We start from the raw sequence: 20,967 nt of genomic DNA, 5'->3' as shown, positions 1-20,967 counted from the left end.
GTAGGGTTGCCAGATTTGGCAAAGAAAAATATAGGATGTCCAGTTAAATTTAAATTTCAGATCAGTGATTAATTTTTTAGTGTATCTCCCAAAGATTGCATGGGACATGCCTAGACTTAAAAATAATTCATTGTTTATCATTGAAATTCATATTTAGCTGGGGAATCTTTATTTTATTTGGCAACTGTATAAAAAACAAGTCCAAAGAGTTTCTAAGGGGGTTGTGGATCTCTTTGATATTGGATCTCTCATTCTCCCAGTTCTGAAGATAAATCAAGAGGTGAGAAAGAGAAAGAAAATATTTCTGTACCACCAGTAATAAAGGAATTTTTAAGTTAGAATGATTTTTTGAGCCAGCTGGGAGCTAAAGAGAGATTCCGAGGTATATTTTTGATGGATTTAGTAAAGAACGTGTGGAACTCTGGGGAAAATAGGGCGTGTGAATCTGAACCAATTGGATGAATTGATATTTTGGGTTGCAGTCACATGTATATTTGTTTAAAAGGATGTATTGAATCTATTGCCACATTAATGCTGTATAACAGTCAACCATGGAACCTTGAGGGCATCGCTAGTTGGTAAATATTGATTGCTTACATACCAGGGGCAGCTCTGTGGCCCTGCTAATCTTGATTGAACTTGCTCATGTCTAGGGCTCTGACTGTTGAATGCTGTAGACTGACCTCAGTTGGTAGCACTGCTCTCTGCATCGCGCATCCTTAATTTAAGGACCATTCAGCCAACCCAGAGATGTCTCACAGCAGCATTTCAGGCACAGGAAGAGCAAGCAAAAACATGCACCCTTGGATATCTGGTCTCAGAACGGGCACTGCGTCATTTTCACCTCATTCTATTAGTCACGAAACCTATTTCTCTGGGTGGGGAAATGGGCCATGTCTCTTTAGTGAAAGGAAGTACAAAGTCATGTGGCAAAAGGTGTAGATGCAGATGTGGTAAAGAATCGGGGCCATCACTGCCATCTACCACAAGGAGTGGGTAGGAACATAAGGATCAGTTGGGAGGTAAAGAGATGCCTTGACTTGAAAACTATAAGTTTGGAATTCTAGCACTTTTGCTGCAAGATGAGTAATTTGTGAGGCATCCAAATGAATTTCTCCAGTTTGTGGAAGCAGAAATGCCAACAGTTCTACACAAATTGTCAGAATGTTTCACAATTTCTCTTGAAATACCTGTCAGAAAATTCTTTTGAGAGAGCACATGGTGGCATTTTTTCTTGCCATAAACAAAATGTATCTATCCATATGAAGAGTCTGAGGTGTTAAGGAAGAAAACTGGCAGGAAAGTGGTAACATTTAAGAGAAAAGCAAGACCAACTGAAGATCTGGAACAAGTAGGTCCCTAATCGAGTGTCCTTTGAAATCTAGCCCCAGATTCTCCATCATTTACACAGTTTGGCCACAGGAAACAGCAGACTGGAAATGAGATGTGGGATTCGGTCACTTGTCTGGTTGTGTGACCTTTGTAAAGTAGCAATTTCTTTGTGTGGATCAAATAATATAAAAGTTCTGTGTAAACTCAAACACTACATAAATTAGCTATTTTTACATAAAATATCATCTAAGAAAAACATTCTATTCATGGAAATCTTCATTGTGACCCCTAATTGCAAGTTCCCTTTTCTTTGAAGACATTTATGACAGACAATGAATAGTAAAAAATGATGAGTTTCTTAACTCTTGTGGTTTTTTGTCTCTACTAGTAGTGGGTAAGAAATGAACTGGCACTAGACAAATAATTGTATCAACTGCAATTCTTTTAAGTTTCAAGGACAAGCAACATTAGGTCTCAGGAGAATGGCTGGTCTCATTCAAGGACTTGGACCAACTAGCAGAGTGTGGATTCTGGTGTCTCAGGCCAAAGCCAGATCTGATCTTAAAATGAGAGGGAAGGTCACTCTTGAGGAGGATGGGAAATAGATTAGATTATTAGATAAATAATACCTGTTCACTAATAGTAGTATTTAATACAGGTAGTTTTAGCTCCTCTGGAGGAGGGATAGGCTACCCATTCCAGTATTCTTGGACTTCCTTGTTGCTCAGCTGGTAAAGAATCTGCCTACAACACTGGAGACCTGGGTTCAGTCCCTGGGTTGGGAAGATCCCCTGGAGAAGGGATCTCCAGTGCTCCAGTATTCTGGGCTGGAGAATTCCATGGACTCTATAGTCCATGGGGTGGCAAAGAGTTGGACATGACTAAGCAACTTTCACTTCACTTTACAACCATCACCATGAGGTAAGTTTACTAATTCAATTTTTCATAGGTAAAGAGGCACAGATAAAATAATCCCCATGATTCATAAATGGCAGACATATGATTTGAACCCAAGTATCTTAACTCTCGACAGAACTGTGTACCACAGCAAGAAGCAAATAATAGAACAGCAAACTGAAGCATGATAGGGTAGATCTGTATGAGCGAATGGAAAAGCTCTTCCAGAACATCGCTGGCACAAAGCGAAGATGCTGCTGCTGCTAAGTCGCTTCAGTCGTGTCCGACTCTGTGCAACCCCACAGACCCCACCAGGCTCCACCGTCCCTGGGATTCTCCAGGCAAGAACACTGGAGTGTGGGTTGCCATGATGCTAAATAGTATTAAATCTTAAAAGCAACAGTAACAAAAACAAACCCTGTAAAAATACAAAAGCCCAAAACAAACCTATATATTGGATATAAATATCTACATATAGGAATTCATATCAAAACATTGATGTTGGTTATCACTGAAGAGGGGAGTGGGATGCTGGAGACAGAAAAGAGGGTATCTCAGTTCATACCCTATAATTTACATAGACTCTGTGTAACTTAAAAATATGCATTGTAAAGAGAAAAACTGGCGGAAAATGAAAAGCAAAATACTTAGATGCCCCAAATTCAGGATGAAAATAAATATAAAGTTGCTTCTAAAAATATGTATTATAAAGAAATAACCTGATGGAGGGAAAAAGGAAAAAGCAAAAAATGCCTAGATGCCAAAAATTAAATACGAAAATTGAAAGTTCTGACTCACTCCTGTGTCTTCATTTTGTTGTCACTTAAGGATATGGATCGTTTTCACTAGTTTTCACGTCCTTTCCCAATTGGGGAGAGAATGTAGCACATGCTTTTCTCAAAAATAGTGTGGATAAGGGAACTTTTTTCAGAATGTATGTGTATTCATGGTTCATACATATCCCCCTAAGTCCTGTGTGATCTTTAAAAAATATCCTTATTACAAACTATTTCAAGTATGCTAAAATCTGGAGTAAAACTTGTTTTCAAACCAGTTTGTAAAAGAAATGAACCACAGCTTTCTTATCCATTCATCTGCTGATGGACATCTAGGTTGCTTCCATGTCCTGGCTATTAGAAACAGTGCTGTGATGAACACTGGGGTACATGTGTCTCTTTCATTCTGGTTTCCTCCGTGTGTATGCCCAGCAGTGGGATTGCTGGGTCATAAGGCAGTTCAATTTCCAGTTTTTTAAGGAATTGCCACACTGTTCTCCATAGTGGCTGTACTAGTTTGCATTCCTACCAACAGTGTAAGAGGGTTGGTTCCCTTTTCTCCACACCCTCTCCAGCATTTATTGTTTGTAGACTTTTGGATTGCAGTCATTCTGACTGGTGTGAAATGGTATCTCATTGTGGTCTTGATTTGCATTTCTCTGTTAATGAGTGATGTTGAGCATCTTTTCATGTGTGTGTTAGCCATCTCTATGTCTCCTTTGGAGAAATGTCTGCTTAGTTCTTTGGCCCATTTTTTGATTGGGTCATTTATTTTTCTGGACATGGAAGCAACCTAGATGTCCATCAGCAGACGAATAGATAAGAAAGCTGTGGTACATATACACAAGGGAGTATTACTTAGCCATTAAAAAGAATACATTTGAATCAGTTCTAATGAGATGGATGAAACTGGAGCCGATTATACAGAGTGAAGTAAGCCAGAAAGAAAAACACCAATACAGTATACTAACACATATATATGGAATTTAGAAAGGTGGTAATGATAACCCTGTATGCGAGACAGCAAAAGAGACACAGATGTATAGAACAGACTTTTGGACTCTGGGAGAGGGAGAGGGTGGGATGACTTGGGAGAATGGCATTGAAACATGTATACTATCATGTAAGAAATGAATCGCCAGTCTAGGTTTGATACCGGATACAGGATGCTTGGGGCTGGTGCACGGGGATGACCCAGAGAGATGATATGGGAAGGGAGGTGGGAGGGGGGTTCAGGATTGGGAACTCATGTACACCCGTGGCAGATTCATGTCAATGTATGGCAAAACAAAAATGACTACAATTGATGCTTCCTATAAATTTCCCCAATCCAGTCTTCATTTCTTGATTCCCACTAGCAAACATGTGTATTCTATGTTTTTCTGTATTTATAGCCATAATACATAGTATCACTTTGCATTTATTTTATATAACTCGCATCATAAAACAAGCATTGTTCCACAACTTTTCTTCATTATTTTTGAGATGTATCTAAGTTGATATGCGTAACTATTCATTTTCACTGTTGTATAGAAATCTATTGTATGAATATACTATCAGTGTTGAATGTCAGTTAGAATTCATTTCTGCTGCTTATATATAAGGCTGCCATGAACATTTTTATGTCTCAAGCACACACATAGCGCTTCTTAGGTGGAGCTAGTGTTAAAGAACCTGTGTGTCAATGCAGAAGACAAAACAGATGCAGGTTCAATCCCTGGTTGGGAAGATCCCCTGGAGGAGGGCATGGCAACCTACTCCAATATTCTTGCCTGGAGAATCCCATGGACAGAGGAGCCTGGTGGGCTACAGTCCACAGGGTTGCAAAAATCAGACATAACTGAGCAACTTGGCATCTACACAAGCACACACATAAGTACTTCCTTAAGGTAACATGGTAAGAGGTCTTTAATTTTATTAAATATTGAACATTTGATGGTTGTACCAGTTTACTTTGCCACCAACAGTAAAAAAAAAGTCTTCATTATTTCATTGTCCTTGACAACATTTGCTATTTTGAAACTTACATTTTGGGTGTGATATGGTACACTTCCTTGGGTTTGTAACTTGTGTTTCCTTGATTATTAGTGCAGAGTATTTTTCCATATGTTTATTAGCCTTTCAGATTTGCTCTTGTAAGAAATACCTTTGTTTTCAGTGTGTGCGTATTTCTATTGGGTAGTAGTTTCATGAATCTTAGGGATTTTTACATTTTTATAAATTAATCCTTATATACAATAAATGCTTTGTGGGTTACTTTTTCACTTTTATAGTACTTAATGTACATATACCTTTTAATATTTGTAAATGTATATCTTCTATGACTGTGCCTTTGTCTTAAATAATTTGCCTATTCTGATGTCTGAAAAATGTTGAATATATTCATTTAAGTTTTAAAATATTAATCTCAAAACTTTAACTCAAATATATTTGTTCCTAGTTTGAGGTACGAATCCAAATTTATTTTTTTTCTAAGAGGATAATCAAACACAATTTTTCAAAAAAGTCACTCCTTTCCCTATTGGTTTATAATGATGTAACAGGTTTCCATATATGTACGTCTCTTCAAGTCTGATTCAAGGTAATAGCAGCAGTATTTAACCTAATGTGTACTCTCTCTGTGTCAGAAACTCTGCCAAGCATGTTATGCATTTTGAAGTTAGAATGTGTGGGTGGTGGTGGTGGTGGTGGTTTTTGGAGTTTGAACATGTGGGCTTATGTATACTAGAGAGCCCTGATGAATGCATGGTCTCAGTATATTTACTGGCTGATGGAGATGAAATCAGGTGAAATGTATAAATACCTGATTGACACACACTGCATTTTAAAAAAGCATCCCAAATATATAACTTGCTTTTATTAAACAGGGGAAAAATCAACATATTTTCCAAAGAGGCAGATATCCCAGTAACTAATGTAACATCAGTTTGTTTGACAAGGCATTTAGAATAAGCAAGCAATTAAATTCTTCAGGTAGGAACAGAACATCAACAAGCTTCAGATCCCAGAATCGTTACAAGCCAACAAGTTAGGCATTGTTTTGCTTAACAATTTTAACTTTAATGTAAATATGTATTATTTAGAATATTAGCGTCTGAACTACATAATGACTTTATCACTATAATTAAAACCAGGATTTCTGAAACCTCCAAGTAATCTTTTAAAGTTTTCCAATATGGACATAAACTAACCCCTATTCTTCTCTACATATCGAATTTGAAATAACTGTCACAATATATCAACATTTTCACAGGAAGAATTTTAAGGCTTCTGGCACATAAAATGTGCAAAATCTGTGTGACAATAATGTTATAATTATATACAGAAAATATTTAAAATTCTCCTTGAGCAACTTAAGTTCTAAAGATTAAAAAACTTAAGTGTCCATGTTAATAAAATATTAAAATACTATGAGCTTTTTGATAAACTTGACACTGATTTTGTAATTACATAAAGAATGTGCAAGATAAGACCTGCACACTAAGTGATTCATCATTGAAATTAACTGTTAAACTGAATATACTTATTGATATCATTAGTTTTCTAGATCAAACTTTCAGCACAAACAGGCTTTAATATAACTTAAAAACATTTCCAATTAAACTGTAACATTGAGACAGCAAATGTCAGATCTATGTTTGCCTAGCTATTTAGGTGTCACATAAATAAGTCTGAATCCTAATTTATCCTTTTGTCTAAGTCACCATTGTAGATAATGTGTTAATAAGTGGAAAATAAATGAAATCAACAAAAAGTGACTATTTCTCATTTGAAGAAATGAGTTATCAACACCTTGTCTTAAAGTTCTGAAGCAGCACATTCAGTTCTTAAGGCAAAAAAGGCCAAACTTATTATTATAAATTATAAATTCTGATAATTCTTCTTTTGGCATTAAAAGTCACAGCACAAATTCTTAGGTTTTAATAGATAATATATTAGTGTATATCTCAATATACATTTGCTAACATTCTCCATCAGTATGAAGTTGTTCTGCGCAGCAGAGGTGGTGAAGTGTGGCATGGCAGGGCAACATTTAACGGTTACCCGGGGAATCAAGGGACACAGAACGGCTGAGTCTTGACTTTCCATTCACATATATTGTATTTGATTGAACTGTAACCTAAGAGAAAGAAACACACTTTGCAGCAATCAATGTAAAATTGGACAGCTGTCTGTGAATTTTCATCAATTACCAACATTTTAATTTCTGCTTAATACTAAAATTTCATGTCATTCAATAAATTTCAAATAATCAAGAATAAATGTTCATTCTACCATGAAATTAAAAATTAGTTATTTCTACAACAAACAAGTTAAATAATCCATTAACACATCTTAGTCTTTACAAAATTACCAAATCAACTCAAAGGACAAGAGCATAAACAGACTGCAGGCCAAGCTGTTAAAGCGCATTTTTAGCTAGATTAGTTCTGGTTCCCTCAAAGTACATTGGAGAATGTAGAAAAACATAGTGAATCCCCACAGAGCAATGAATTCTGTAATTTTCATATTGATGATATTAATTTGAAGTTACTCTCTCCCAGGTACCCCTTATTTATAAGAAAAAATAGCTTTGGTTTTTAAAACGCCTTCATTTGAAGGGCTAAAAATGTCAAACTTGTGACTGTTTTGCCAAAACTGCAAATACATTCCTAAGTTCCAAAATTCTATGGCAAAGTTTCCTGTTTATAAGCTGTAAGTAAATAAAAACCACTAAATCAATTTCCTAAATAGCTTGAAATTCCAACATTATAAGAATGTAGAAAAAAATTATCTGGATTCTACATAGTAAGCAGGTATAGTATTTTAAAATATTACATGTAAAATATAACAATATTTTAAGATAATTGATTTATCTCTTGATTATAATTTGACTAGCTTAGCTTCCTAACCAAACATTATCCTCTTCTCCCAAGCAAAGAACTGAAGTACAAAAGGCCAGATTCTGCCTAGCAACAGAGTAAGTTAGTGGAAAGGAAAATAAAATTGGCAAATTTAGTTGGCTTTGGTTTCCTGGTGCTTCATTTGTTGCCTTTTACTAAACAAAGTTAAGTAATCCAAACTAATCAATTTTCTTGACTATCTTAGGAACCCAGGATGGAGTAGAATGGTTGACAACCATCCACCTGAAACAAAACAGCTAAGGAAAAGAAGTTGCCACCAGAGGAAGAACACCTGTCTGCATGCTTTTCAGTACTTGTGTGGGATTACTTTCCAAGTGCAGCCAACAGACAGGTAATGGCTTTTTGCTATGCGGTCTTGGTCTGAAAAGTCTGTGTGTGAGGGGTTATTTTTGTAATTCTTGCCAAAACTGAAGTTCTCACATTCTTTGTAAAGTAAAAGAAAATTTGGTTTAAGCATTAAAAAAAGATACAAATGGCTCTAAATATCTACAAATAAAGATGCTCATTGTAACATCGTTTATAGGATAAAAAACTAGAATCCAGTTAAATGTCTACCAATAAGGAGCAAATAAGCTATGGTTCTTTCACACAAATTCTGTGTAGTCTTTTTTTTGTTTTGGCTGCACTGTACAGCTTCTGGGAGTAGGAAATGGCAACCCATTCTTGTATTCTTGCCTGGGAAATCCCATGGACAGAGGAGTCTAGCAGGGTACAGTTCACAGGGTCGCAAAGAATCCAACACGACTGAGCAACTCAGCACAAAAACAGATACGTATGTCTTAACATCAAACACATTTTATAAAATACTATGCTGGATGTAGTAATGCTTTATATGAAGACAAGACAAATCACCATGATTATATGCAGGTTGAGATGGGGGTAAGGTGCAGGAAAAAAAAAAGCCTTCAGAAACATGAAAATTCATGACTACATTTACACTAGAGCTATCAACTAGATAATTGTTCTAATGTGAACCAACTATATAATGAAGGTTAATTGCTCAAGTATGAACAAGAGCCATAAGGCAGGTTGGTACCTGGACTTAAAGTGAACATTTGGGTGCCAAGATACAGGCAAACACAGAGCCAACTTTCTGATGAACAGTCTAAACCCACTGTCAAAATCACTGGAGATTTTGTTTGGCACTATAACTGTTGTTCTATAAAAGAAATGTTAGAATTTAAAACAAACCAAGAGACATGTTCAGAACAGCACAGAAATATGGGACTTAAGCACAAGAAAGAAATTAGCGTAAGAAAGGAAAAAAGCGTAAGAAATTAGAGCCTTGTGTCTGTTTCTACCACCTTCTGCAATTTTTTGAAATATAATACATGTACAGAGATGTGCATTGAACAGCACAATGAAAATGGACATATATGTAGCCCACCACCCAGGTCAAGAGAAAGAATACCTCCAGCTCCCTCCTGATCTTGTCTTTATTTAAAATTTTGACTTTATCATGGATTTTTGCATTAAGATATATTTATCTTGGAAAAAAAGAAACAATATTTATCCTGATTACTAATTTTTTTGGTTCCCTCTTAAATTGTGTTCCAGTCTTGCTCCAATAAACCTCTAACAACCCTTTTCCTTCCCCTCTGGAAGTAACCCTATTGTGACTTTTGTAATTATTTCCCAACACTTAGGAATAATTGCCACCTATGCATGTATCACTATATAATTCAGTTTTGCATGCTGTCAACTTTACACATATCTTTACACATATCTACATTGTTATCTTTAGTATATCTTATCTAATTTATTGCCATTTGATAGTCCATGCTTTAAATATACCACTATTTATTCCACCATTTTTGGATATTAAGGTTATATGTATTTGGAGCTATTACAAACAATATTCTTGAGTCTTGGCACATTGAAACACATTGTTAGCATATATAACTAGAAGTGAAGATGTTAATCATGGCATATAGATATGATAAACTCCACTAGACCCCATGTCTTTCTTTAGAGGAAGCAAAAGGATTATGTAAGGGATTTTCATTAAACAGAATTTAGGAGCTGGCATTATATAGAGTCAGAGCTATCAATAACCTCCTACTGAAAGAGATAAAATTTAGATTCAATAGAACCTAAAGTAATGAGTAATAAATAGGATACAATTATAGGATCATCATTTAGGGCCTGCTTTCTGTGTTGATTCACATCCAGCTCGTTCTGGAAGCAATGAGAGCTTTATCTGTGAAGAGACTGCCAAATCAGGGCCCATAACATACCAAGTATACAGCTGCCTGCCTATATGATTCTGTTGGCCTAAAAGGCATTTCCAACTTAATGCATTATTTTTTGCAATTAGTTCATTGAAACTGATTATTAATAATACATCCACTGATTTAATACAAAGATACTGCAGTTATTTTCTATTCTGCCGTGAGCGTGAGGATCCCTGGCTCTGAACACCCAGAAGGCAGAGGCTTCATTTGACTCAATTTTGTATCCTCAGTATCTAGTACAGTGTTTGGTATTTTTGTTTTTAAAAAATGCTTATCAAATTTACTGAATTGAGAACTTTGAAACTCTAATTTATAAAATTAGAAACAGAATTAGAATTATTTTCATGAATGAGAATGCACAATTTATTTACAGGAACATATTTCCCCCCAAAAGTATAAATGTCATGACCTGTGAAATACCAATTTCAATATTCCTTTTTTGCTGCTGTTGTTTGCTGCCTGGGACTCAACTCAAATTCTACAAATAATCTACGAAATTCAGACCTACCCCCCTGAATTATTCCTTTGTGTTTCCTCCACTCCTGACAGCACACAATATTTTGCCTTGTCACCCACCATGTGTGCCCAGATGGGAATGCTAAGTCCTCTGGGCAAACGGCCGTCACTCAGGGCTCCACTGAAACCCACGAGGAAGCTGACTGACGTTCACGAATGCCTTCCCCTTTTTTTATCTTTGCAGCATTCCTGTTCCTTCGCAAATTTCATTTTTGTTGAGTTCAGTGATTTGCTCAACAAGTCTCTTACTTTTCTCTAAATAGCTTCTAAAATGATTAGAAAAGCAATTCACAAAATGAAATGCCTAGGGAGTCAGTGAAATAATGAGTACTTTTCTTGTCTTGGTGTTGAGGAACTTGCAACCAAGATGACTAAGGGGAACAAGAAAGACATTTAGGGGAGACTGCAGCCTCTGGGAAGTCCAAGTCATGGTGCCAGGCTTAAGGCTTCACTACATCCTGTTTCAGAGGATGAGAACGACAGAGAGGAAACTCATCTGTAATAACTCCCTGTGATGCTTTCCAGAACAGAGTGTGTTACCTTGCTCTCATGTCAGTTGAAGCTAGACTCTCGCAGTGTATTATTAAAACTTGAATTTCTGCATTAGGTATCATCTAAATTCCCTAGATTTTCCCTTCATTTTTTTAGTTTAGCCTATAAAACTCCTCCCCCATTAACCAGCCAATCAGTACGGTAGTAGCTGATTACTATAGGAGCCAGGACTGAAAACTTGCAGGCTCTTACAATAGCGCAGCTTTTCTGGAGTAAAGGAGGGACTTTCTTTCCGAAAGACTCTTTCTTGCTGTGCTAACACAGTTTCTTAAAATAAGAGGCACTTTCCGGGGCACTTTCTATATATAGTTATATAATAATGAGCAAAACTTGCTTTCTGCACCTGGCCCGTGTTTGGAAAATAGACCTGACATAGATTTAAGGATGTGTAACACTCTAGACTCTCAACTTATGCTTCAAAATGACCCTTGACTTATAAAAGAGGAACTTCTGGCATCTTCCCTATTCAGATTTAAAAGCCAGAAAACAATTTCCCCTAAGTATTAGTTTGACACTGTTGAAAATAAACCCAATGTCACCCATCTGATAAAGAAAACTTACCCTTTTCAGTTTGGCAGCAGCCTCTCCAGAACGAATTGCAGTCAGCAAGCTCTGTCGGATCTGTTCTGGGTCAGAGCTTTGGAATGTCACAGAACTTTGCCTCTTAAGGGTGACCGACGGGCAGTCAGTTGGAGATGGTATTTGAGGATTCTGTTCATTATGCGCAGAGTTATTTTCCTGTAAAAATAAATGTGAATGTTATATGAATACCAGGTGAAGAATGGGCCACTGTTCAAAACACTTTCATCATCAATAGCTCTTTAAGAACACCCATTTGCTACACTGGTGTTTTAAACTATTTCCTCATCCACTGAGTTATATCTGATGTCAGGCTCAACTGGAAGACAAGGGCCTTACTTTCCCTCATTTTGAACTCAGGAGGCTAAGGAAGAAAAGTGATATGTCTCTTTGTTTCACAGTGCAGTGGTAATTTTACTGTCCTTGAGTAAATGAAATAATCCTGATTTCTCCAATAGAGTCAGTTAGAAGAGACAAAGTAATAATAAAAATCCACAGACTTAAAAAAACAAAAACAAACCCATTTTCATAGTTCCAATATATTAGTATTATGAAGTTATTTTTGATGGTACAAATGGACAAATATTGGCAACTTCATACTGGTTGAACCTAACACATCTTCTAATAAAGGAGTATTAATGACTATGTAACAGCTTATTTTGTCTTTCTGGAAGTCACTGGGATGAAGTGATGCCCATGTTTTATTTTTCCCATGAGACTGAAAATAAATATTAGAAATTTAAGAATCAAAACTTTAATTAAACTTCTTAGGAAGGAATATTTAGTAACTGATTTCACTGGCAACTGTATTCAAACAATCTTAAAAATGTCTTTTTCAAACTGCCAAATAAATATCTTTATAAAAGATGAGTTAAACAGAACTCAGGCAATGGCTCAAAAACTGTATTATCTAAATCAAGCTTCTGTTGTTTAGAAATGGTATTCCATTCTAAGAAAAAAAACACAGGCTTTGCTCCCAAGTAAAGAATTAATCTTTAGATCATATATATCTTCCTGATATGATATCAAAGTAATAAACAAAAATACAAACTATAAAGAAATATTTTTCAAGGTAAATGTTGCTTTAAATTATGGAAAAATCTTTACTTGGCAACATGGTTAATGTTCTGTTACTCTGGGCGTGTTTGAAAAAGTAGCATAAAATACTTCTGGAACTGTCATACAAATATGAAAGTATTCTTTAAACACATCAGAAAAAGTACACAATGTATTTTTTTAATCGCATGGGAATTATCATAATTCATACTGTGAATTGCATCCTCTAACTATACTACTTGAGTCTAGCAAATTATATCATTTAGTTGATCCAACATGAAGTCAACAAATTCTCCTTTTGTACATCACTAAGGTCAGATATGCAGATGACACCACCCTTATGGCAGAAAGTCAAGAGGAACTAAAAAGCCTCTTGATGAAAGTGAAAGGGGAGAGTGAAAAAGTTGGCTTAAAGCTCAACATTCAGAAAATGAAGATCATGGCATCTGGTCCCATCACTTCATGGGAAATACATGGGGAAACAATGTCAGACTTTATTTTGGGGGGCCTCCAAAATCACTGCAGATGGTGATTGCAGCCAGGAAATTAAAAGATACTTACTCCTTGGAAGGAAAGTTATGACCAGCCTACACAGCATATTCAAAAGCAGAAACATTACTTTGCCAACAAAGGTCTGTCTAGTCAAGGCTATGGTTTTTCCAGTAGTCATGTATGGATGTGAGAGTTGGACTATAAAGAAAGCTGGGCACCGAAGAATTGATGCTTTTGAACTGTGGTGTTGGAGAAGACTCTTGAGAGTCTCATGGACTGCAAGGAGATCCAACCAGTCCATTCTAAAGGAGATCAGTCCTGGATGTTCTTTGGAAGGAATGATGCTAAAGCTGAAACCAGTACTTTGGCCACCTCATGCGAAGACTTGACTCATTGGAAAAGACTCTGATGCTGGGAGGGATTGGGGGCAGGAGGAGAACGGGACGACAGAGGATGACATGGCTGGATGGCATCACCAACTGGATGGACGTGAGTTTGAGTGAACTCTGGGAGTTGGTGATGGACAGGGAGGCCTGGTGTGCTGCAGTTCATGGGGTCGCAGAGAGTCGGACACAACTGAACTGAAGGTTAGATGGTGGTTAAGTGATATTTTGGTCAACATACATATAACTGGAATGTTGACACTGAATTAACAAAACAGAAAACAGTATTTTTCACAGAGCTAGAACAAATAATTTCACAATTTGTATGTAAATACAAGAAACCTCAAATAGCCAAAGCAATCTTGAGAAAGAAGAACAGAACTGGAGGAATCAACCTGCCTGACTTCAGGCTCCACTACAAAGCCACAGTCATCAAGACAGTATGGTACTGGCACAAAGACAGAAATATAGATCAATGGAACAAAATAGAAAGCCCAGAGATAAAGCCATGCGCCTATGGACACCGTATCTTCGACAAAGGAGGCAAGAATATACAATGGAGAAAAGACAATCTCTTTAACAAGTGGTGCTGGGAAAACTGGTCAACCACTTGTAAAAGAATGAAACTAGAACACCACCATACACAAAAATAAACTCAGAATGGATTAAAGATCTAAATGTAAGACCAGAAACTATAAAACTCCTAGAGGACAACATAGGCAAAACACTCTCTGACATAAATTACAGCAGGATCCTCTATGATATGATCCACCTCCCAGAATATTGGAAATAAAAGCAAAAATAAACAAATGGGATCTAATTAAAATTAAAAGCTTCTGCACAACAAAGGAAACTATAAGAAAGGTAAAAAGACAGCCTTCAGAATGGGAGAAAATAATAGCAAATGAAGCAACTGACAAAGACTTAATCTCAAAAATATACAAGCAACTCCTGCAGCTCAATTCCAGAAAAATAAATGACCCAATCAAAATATGGGCCAAAGAACTAAACAGACATTTCTCCAAAGACATACAGATAGCTAACAAACACATGAAAAGATGCTCAACATCACTCATTATCAGAGAAATGCAAATCAAAATCACAATGAGGTACCATTTCACGCCAGTCAGAATGGGAGGGATCCAAAAGTCTACAAGCAATAAATGCTGGAAAGGGTGTGGAGAAAAGGGAACCCTCTTACACTGTTGGTGGGCATGCAAACTAGTAAGCCACTATGGAGAACAGTATATAGATTCCTTAAAACTGGAAATAGAACTGCCTTATGACCCAGCAATCCCACTGCTGGGCATACACACTGAGAGAAACCAGAATTGAAAGAGACACAGGTACCCCAATGTTCATCGCAGCACTGTTTCTAATAGCCAGGACATGGAAGCAACCTAGATGTCCATCAGCAGATGAATGGATAAGAAAGCTGTGGTACATATACAGAATGGAATATTACTCAGCCATTAAAAAGAATACATTTGAATCAGTTCTAATGAGGTGGATGAAACTGGAGCCTATTGTACACAGTAGTAAGCCAGAAAGAAAAACACTAATACAGTATACTAACACATATATATGGAATTTAGAAAAATGGTGACGATAACCCTGTATGCAAGACAGCAAAAGAGACACAGATGTATAGAACAGTCTTTTGGACTCTGTGGGAGAGGGAGAGGGTGGGATGATTTGGGAGAATGGCATTGAAACATGTAAAATATCATATGTGAAATGAATTGCCAGTCCAGGTTCGATGCATGATACAGGATGCTTGGTGCACTGGGATGACCCAGAGAAATGGTATGGGGAGGGAGGTGGGAGGGGGGTTCAGGTGGGAAACACGTGTACACCCGTGGTGGATTCATGTTGATGTATGGCAAAACCACTACAATATTATAAAGTAATTAGCCTCCAATTAAATAAATTTATATTAAAAAAAGAAAATTACATATTTAAACTGATTTTAATTTAAATTATATATAACAATATTTGGTAAGCTCAGGTTGAGTGTATATGACAAAGTGCAGAGCTGAGATATGTTTGGTTATTTTATCTAGTCTTTGATGCTGCTTATGTTTTTATATAATTACAACAATTTGTTTTGCTATTATGGAGAATTGGAGAAGAAAATAAAGTAAACCAGAACATCCAGGAAAGTTTTCAACAAACTGAAATAAGCAAAACACAGAAAACTAGTCAGAACTATAGTACGGTATACAAATGTATGAGCAAAGAAACTAAATATTTGCAAATGAGGTGATTATTTAATGACCTTATAGTAATATCTGATTAAATGAATTATAATGACTGAGAGTAAATAATCAGATTCTATGTATTACTACTCATTTTTTTCCCCTACAGCATCTTCATTGCAGATTATGAATTAAGTAACACACAGGCTTTTTAAACCCATTTAAGTCATGTTGTATAAGAATCCCCTATTTTATAAAAGGTTACATTTACCTTATCACTCACACCTAGTTGTGGCATGTTCCCAGATGTATTTACAGAAGGAATCTTCCCTTTCTCTGCATCAGTTGGAGTTCTGGCAGAGGCAACCTTGACCTCCTCGCTGCATGACTCTGTAGGGCTTTTGCTGAAAGACTGTGACCGTTTCACCACAGCGAGGGCAAACGGTGAAGGAGCAGAGCTGGAGTATGGTCGTGGGGCACCAAAAGTCTTCAGAGTTCTCAGATTCAGCATTGCTAACTGACTCTTGGGCAGAGGAACCGGTTTGGAGGCCACGGGAGGAGGGGGAAGCGGGGCGGCCACGGGAGGAGGGGGAAGGGGGGAGGCCACGGGAGGAGGGGGAAGGGGGGAGGCCACGGGAGGAGGGGGAAGGGGGGAGGCCACGGGAGGAGGGAGAAGCGGGGCGGCCACGGGAGGAGGGGGAGGTGGAGGCGGCGGAGAGGCCACAGGAGGAGAGGTTTCAGTAGGCTTCTGATTGCTATCATCATCAGTGTTTTGAATGTGTGTCTGTGGAAGAGATTGAATAGTTTTACTTAAGGGAGAAAGAGCTGGCTCTGGAGGAGGTATTGTATCTCTTTCCACCTCTTTCTTTATTAATTCCTTTGGAGCAGGATTAGAGGCAGCTTGAACACTCTTGGCGGCTGCAGATGTCACATAGTGATCTGAAACTCTTTTTTGCATCTGCAAGAAAAAAGCGCTTGGTTTGGAGTGGGGATTTGAAACCCGCGATTTAAATTTTGACTCCAAAATATTGTTTATATCTTCCAATTTTGGCGCAAAAGGAGCCGTGCCAGTGTCACTCGTCATTCTGGGAGGTTTCAGAGGATTCACCATTCTGCTGCGGGTTAAGCTCTCCTCACTTTGCATCTGCTGCTCTGTTCTCAGGGTAGGCTTTGATTTCAGGTCTGCTTGTGACTCCTTTGGGCTTTCAGAAATGAGGAGATCTTCTGTTTGGACTGTCGTTTCTTTCACATTCTCATAAGTGTCCTTTTTCCCTAAAGTATGTATCTCTTGATCATTTTTATACCCTATGGTTTCCGATTCCCAATCTTTGGATATTTCTAGGGATCGGGGAGGCACTATTTTATAAGTAGTCATCCCAATTTTGGGTATGTACTCTCTTGTAATTTCATTTGAAGGTTTTGGCTTGGGAATATAATCTTGTCTGTAAAATGGATAATTCTTTACATAAGAAGCTGTTGAATTTTTATCAGTTCCATCTACAGGAGGCAAAAGATTGTCATTACCACCTGCACAAGATGGATCTTTTATGGTGAGTTGCTCCTCTGTATGTACAAGGGGGCCCTGACTCCTGAATTCTCCTGAGATATCTACAGAATCTTGTGGGCTCAAAGATAAGCGTTGAGTTGATTTGTTGTTACTTGAAGTTTGCACACTTTCATCAACTTTGACGTCAGACAAATTATGATCTTGCTGATCCCCATCAAAACTGTCACAGGAAGGGATTGTCTGAATTGCCGCATCTTGCATTTTTGTCTTTTCTGCACTGGGTTGAATCAGGTTTTGATCTGGTGCTGATGAAACAGAAAGATTTTCTTTGTAACATCCAGCAGTATCAGTTTTATATGCCTGATAATTTGATAGTCTGTCAACTTCTATGTCCACGTTGTTATTTTTGGCAACGCCTGCTACATTGATTTCTGTTCCCCTCACTCCATTTTTCATATTATTTTCTCTGTTTGTTGGAATGACAATTATTTCATGTTGATCTGCTGAGAGAAAAAATATAAAGTATATGAAAAAAATAGAAAAGTGCAAGTTTTCAGTACCCACCCTGCCCTAAAGTGAACAGGTTGGTTTGAATTCTACAGATAAATAGTCAGCTCACCAATTATACAGTAATTATACAGGTAATGGCATACAGAGAAAGTGGCAAGGACTTTGGGATCATAGAGACCTGAGTCAGGAATCCTGCTTGACTAATTACAATCTGTATGGGCCACATCATGTTACTCTGTTTGAGCCTCAGATGTCAAAAACAAAACTATGTATTATATATCACTTATGTAACAGTAACATGCTTATTAGGATACAGTAACATGCTTATTAGGATACCGTATTGCCCAAAACAAGTACTCATAGAATATAGCTATGATTTTAAGTAAAGACCATATTTCAGTCATTATTAAGAATGACAAAAAGATACTGACAAATTTTAAAAAATGTTTTTGCTCTGTTTTTCTATTTTGATTCTGTCTTTTCTATAATCCCTAGTGTATTTATATTTCATACTTAGCATTTGTTTGGATTGTTTCCCTTTTAATGTTATGAGTTTTACTTACGACAGACCACAAAACCTTACCTTTAAGAGCTGAAATAAAAACAGCCTAAGTTCATTGTCTGACTAATTAGGTGTCCATGCTAAATAATTTTAGAGGATTTTGTTTTCAGTCACAACATGGGTGGTTTCAACTACATTAAAAACAACCATGTGGGTTTTTATTTTCTTCTCTGTGAAAAAAGATAACTTTATTTTTCTCATGTCAGAATCCAGGTAGAGAAAACAAACTTCCCTCTCCCAATACTACTTTTCCTCTTAATTTTAATTCAGACCTCCTGAAAACAAAAATCATTTGCCAGTGTCTAGGTTCACAAAGCCAACAGTTGCCAGCCAACAACATGATGGCAAAGAGTTGGAATGAGGCATCTGGAAGGAAACAGGCTTATGACTGAGCCAAGTGACTCATATATACTGTCCTCCTCTAGTCAAGTACCATGAAGAATCATTTCTTCTGAATAACCAGCTAGCCCTCTTCTTCAAAATCCTTGGTGGCCTCTCCTTTCAGATATGACAGTTTGCACAGCACAAGTGAAATGTGGGCCTTGGAAATCAAATTGTGAAAGATGTCAAGTATTTCTCTATAGTTTTATAATCACTCACTTTCACCTATAAGATCAAGTTCACTGTCTAAACTATAAAATGGATCCTCTGTGGAAAATGAAATGAAAAAAAGAAGCCTAAATGTATTTCCTTTTCTCTTGCTTATTTCTCATTTTCCACTGAATATAGATATATCCCAGTTACAGAATGGAAACACTTTCTAACAGAAGGTATATCATTATGGAAATATATTTTAAAAATGAAATTCCCTATAATAAATCCTGATTTATTGGTTTTAGAACTTCTTCACATTTTCTGTGGGTTATAGTTACCATTATCTACTGAATTTCTCACCAAAATTTCAAAAATTTCAGTGTTTGTCAGGCCTAGAATCACTACTGAATTCATTAGCTTGTCTATCCTGCTACATATCTGCTGATAATGCAAACAAAATGTCAATGAATAGACAGGCTATTTTTCAGAAATGGCCAGTAGAGGGAGAAGGTATATTTTGTACTATACTATACTTTCCCCTACTCAAAACTGACGTGAACATCAACCACCTGATGAAAGGATCGTTTAGATAAGTGCACAGTTTAGGTTTAAAGAAAAAAGAAAAGCAGAATAAAATTAGTTCTAAGGATAACAAATTATTTTAAAAACCACCCAGAGTTGACAGTGGTCATTGTAAATCAAGTGCAAATCAAAATAAGTCTATTACAGAAATGTGCTTGGGACCCTAATACTAATATGATACCCAGATCTTTGCAAAAATGATTTAATTTTACTATGATTTTAAACAGTAAGCAGCTTTTAAATCATATCTTCTCAATAGAAATGCTATTGCCATCATAATATATTTTGTTAAAAAGCTGCGTCAAGAAGAAAAAATGGGGAAATTATATAGAAGTATATAAGTGTACACTTGTATCTCAGGAGGTTATTGACCGTAAGGAAAATGAATCAAAGACATTCATATTCAAATTAACCAACACATACCACATATATAAAGTGTCATATCTATATACATCTGTCTATCTTGTTTGTGACATTGGGATAATCCAGTACCTATTGAATTTATATACGTATCTATGTATCTCCGGAGAAGGCAATGGCAACCCACTCCAGTACTCTTGCCTTGGAAATCCCATGGACAGAGGAGCCTGGTAGGCTACAGCCCGTGGGGTCGTGAAGAGTCGGACACAACTGAGCAACTTCACTTTTACTTTTCACTTTCATACACTGGACAAGGAAATGGCAACCCACTCCAGTATTCTTGCCTGGAGAATCCCAGGGATGGGAGCCTCATGGGCTGCTGTCTGTGGGGTCACAGAGTCGGACACAACTGACATGACTTAGCAGCAGAAGCCTATATATCATGTTTTCTATGGACCTTAACCTAGTTTTATGTACTAACATAATAGATTGGACTTGAGAATAAGCCATTTCCTTCATATCCCCTTAAAATACCATTGTGTATTCACTGCAATTCTAATTTGTACAGTATCTTTTTTTCTGAAATTCAATCCTAACTATTTATTTTAACTGTTATCTCAGTATTCTGCTAGGTTCCATAAGGAATTGAAACAAAGTATCAGATATAATTTCTCTGATGGAAGACTGTCGAATCTAGTCAAGTAGTCGAGACACAGAACTACATGGCGTCCAGCAGTCAAGCAACAGAATAAGTGAAGTGGCAGGATTTGGATAATAGTTGAATGGGTGAAGATTACTTTCCAGACAAAGATAATAATAAAATAACCCATAGGCCTAATGATAGAACTGAGTGAAACATATATGCCATGAGAAAGAATAAACTATCTTGATTTGGAGGTATTGGGGGAGGAGTGGGAAATCCTGGTGAACTTTATTACATGATTAGATGGCTTGAGCCTGCAAAATCAGGCAGACAAGTTTTACCCAAGGTAT

At 36.9% G+C, this 20,967-nt stretch overlaps 1 protein-coding gene and 1 long non-coding RNA gene across 13 annotated transcripts in view; one reads left to right on the top strand and one right to left on the bottom strand.

Moving 5' to 3' along the window:
* The window catches only part of LOC121818711 (uncharacterized), a 95,050-nt gene extending 80,675 nt beyond the window's left edge, over positions 1-14,375 (top strand). For all 3 annotated transcript variants that reach the window (XR_009599603.1, XR_006058770.2, XR_006058771.2), the window contains exon 5: positions 8,094-14,375. This is a non-coding gene — a long non-coding RNA (uncharacterized LOC121818711). The remainder of the gene's footprint in view (positions 1-8,093) is intronic.
* The window catches only part of COBLL1 (cordon-bleu WH2 repeat protein like 1), a 167,342-nt gene continuing 152,217 nt past the window's right edge, over positions 5,843-20,967 (bottom strand). For 5 of the 10 annotated variants that reach the window (XM_060411126.1, XM_060411124.1, XM_060411128.1 and 2 more), the window contains 2 exons: positions 16,191-17,929; positions 5,843-11,949 (listed from right to left, as the gene is read on the bottom strand). In XM_060411126.1, coding sequence (XP_060267109.1) covers positions 11,674-11,949; positions 16,191-17,929 — 2,015 coding nt within the window. In that variant the 3' untranslated portion in view covers positions 5,843-11,673. The remainder of the gene's footprint in view (positions 11,950-16,190; positions 17,930-20,967) is intronic. The other 5 variants (XM_042243796.1, XM_042243798.1, XM_042243797.1 and 2 more) reach the window with 3 other exon arrangements.

This window comes from Ovis aries, chromosome 2 (assembly GCF_016772045.2).
Source record: "Ovis aries strain OAR_USU_Benz2616 breed Rambouillet chromosome 2, ARS-UI_Ramb_v3.0, whole genome shotgun sequence".
NCBI classification, from domain to species: Eukaryota; Metazoa; Chordata; class Mammalia; order Artiodactyla; family Bovidae; genus Ovis; species Ovis aries.
The sequence above is the reverse complement of the archived record's forward strand: the minus strand, read 5'-3'. Positions and strand labels throughout refer to the sequence as shown.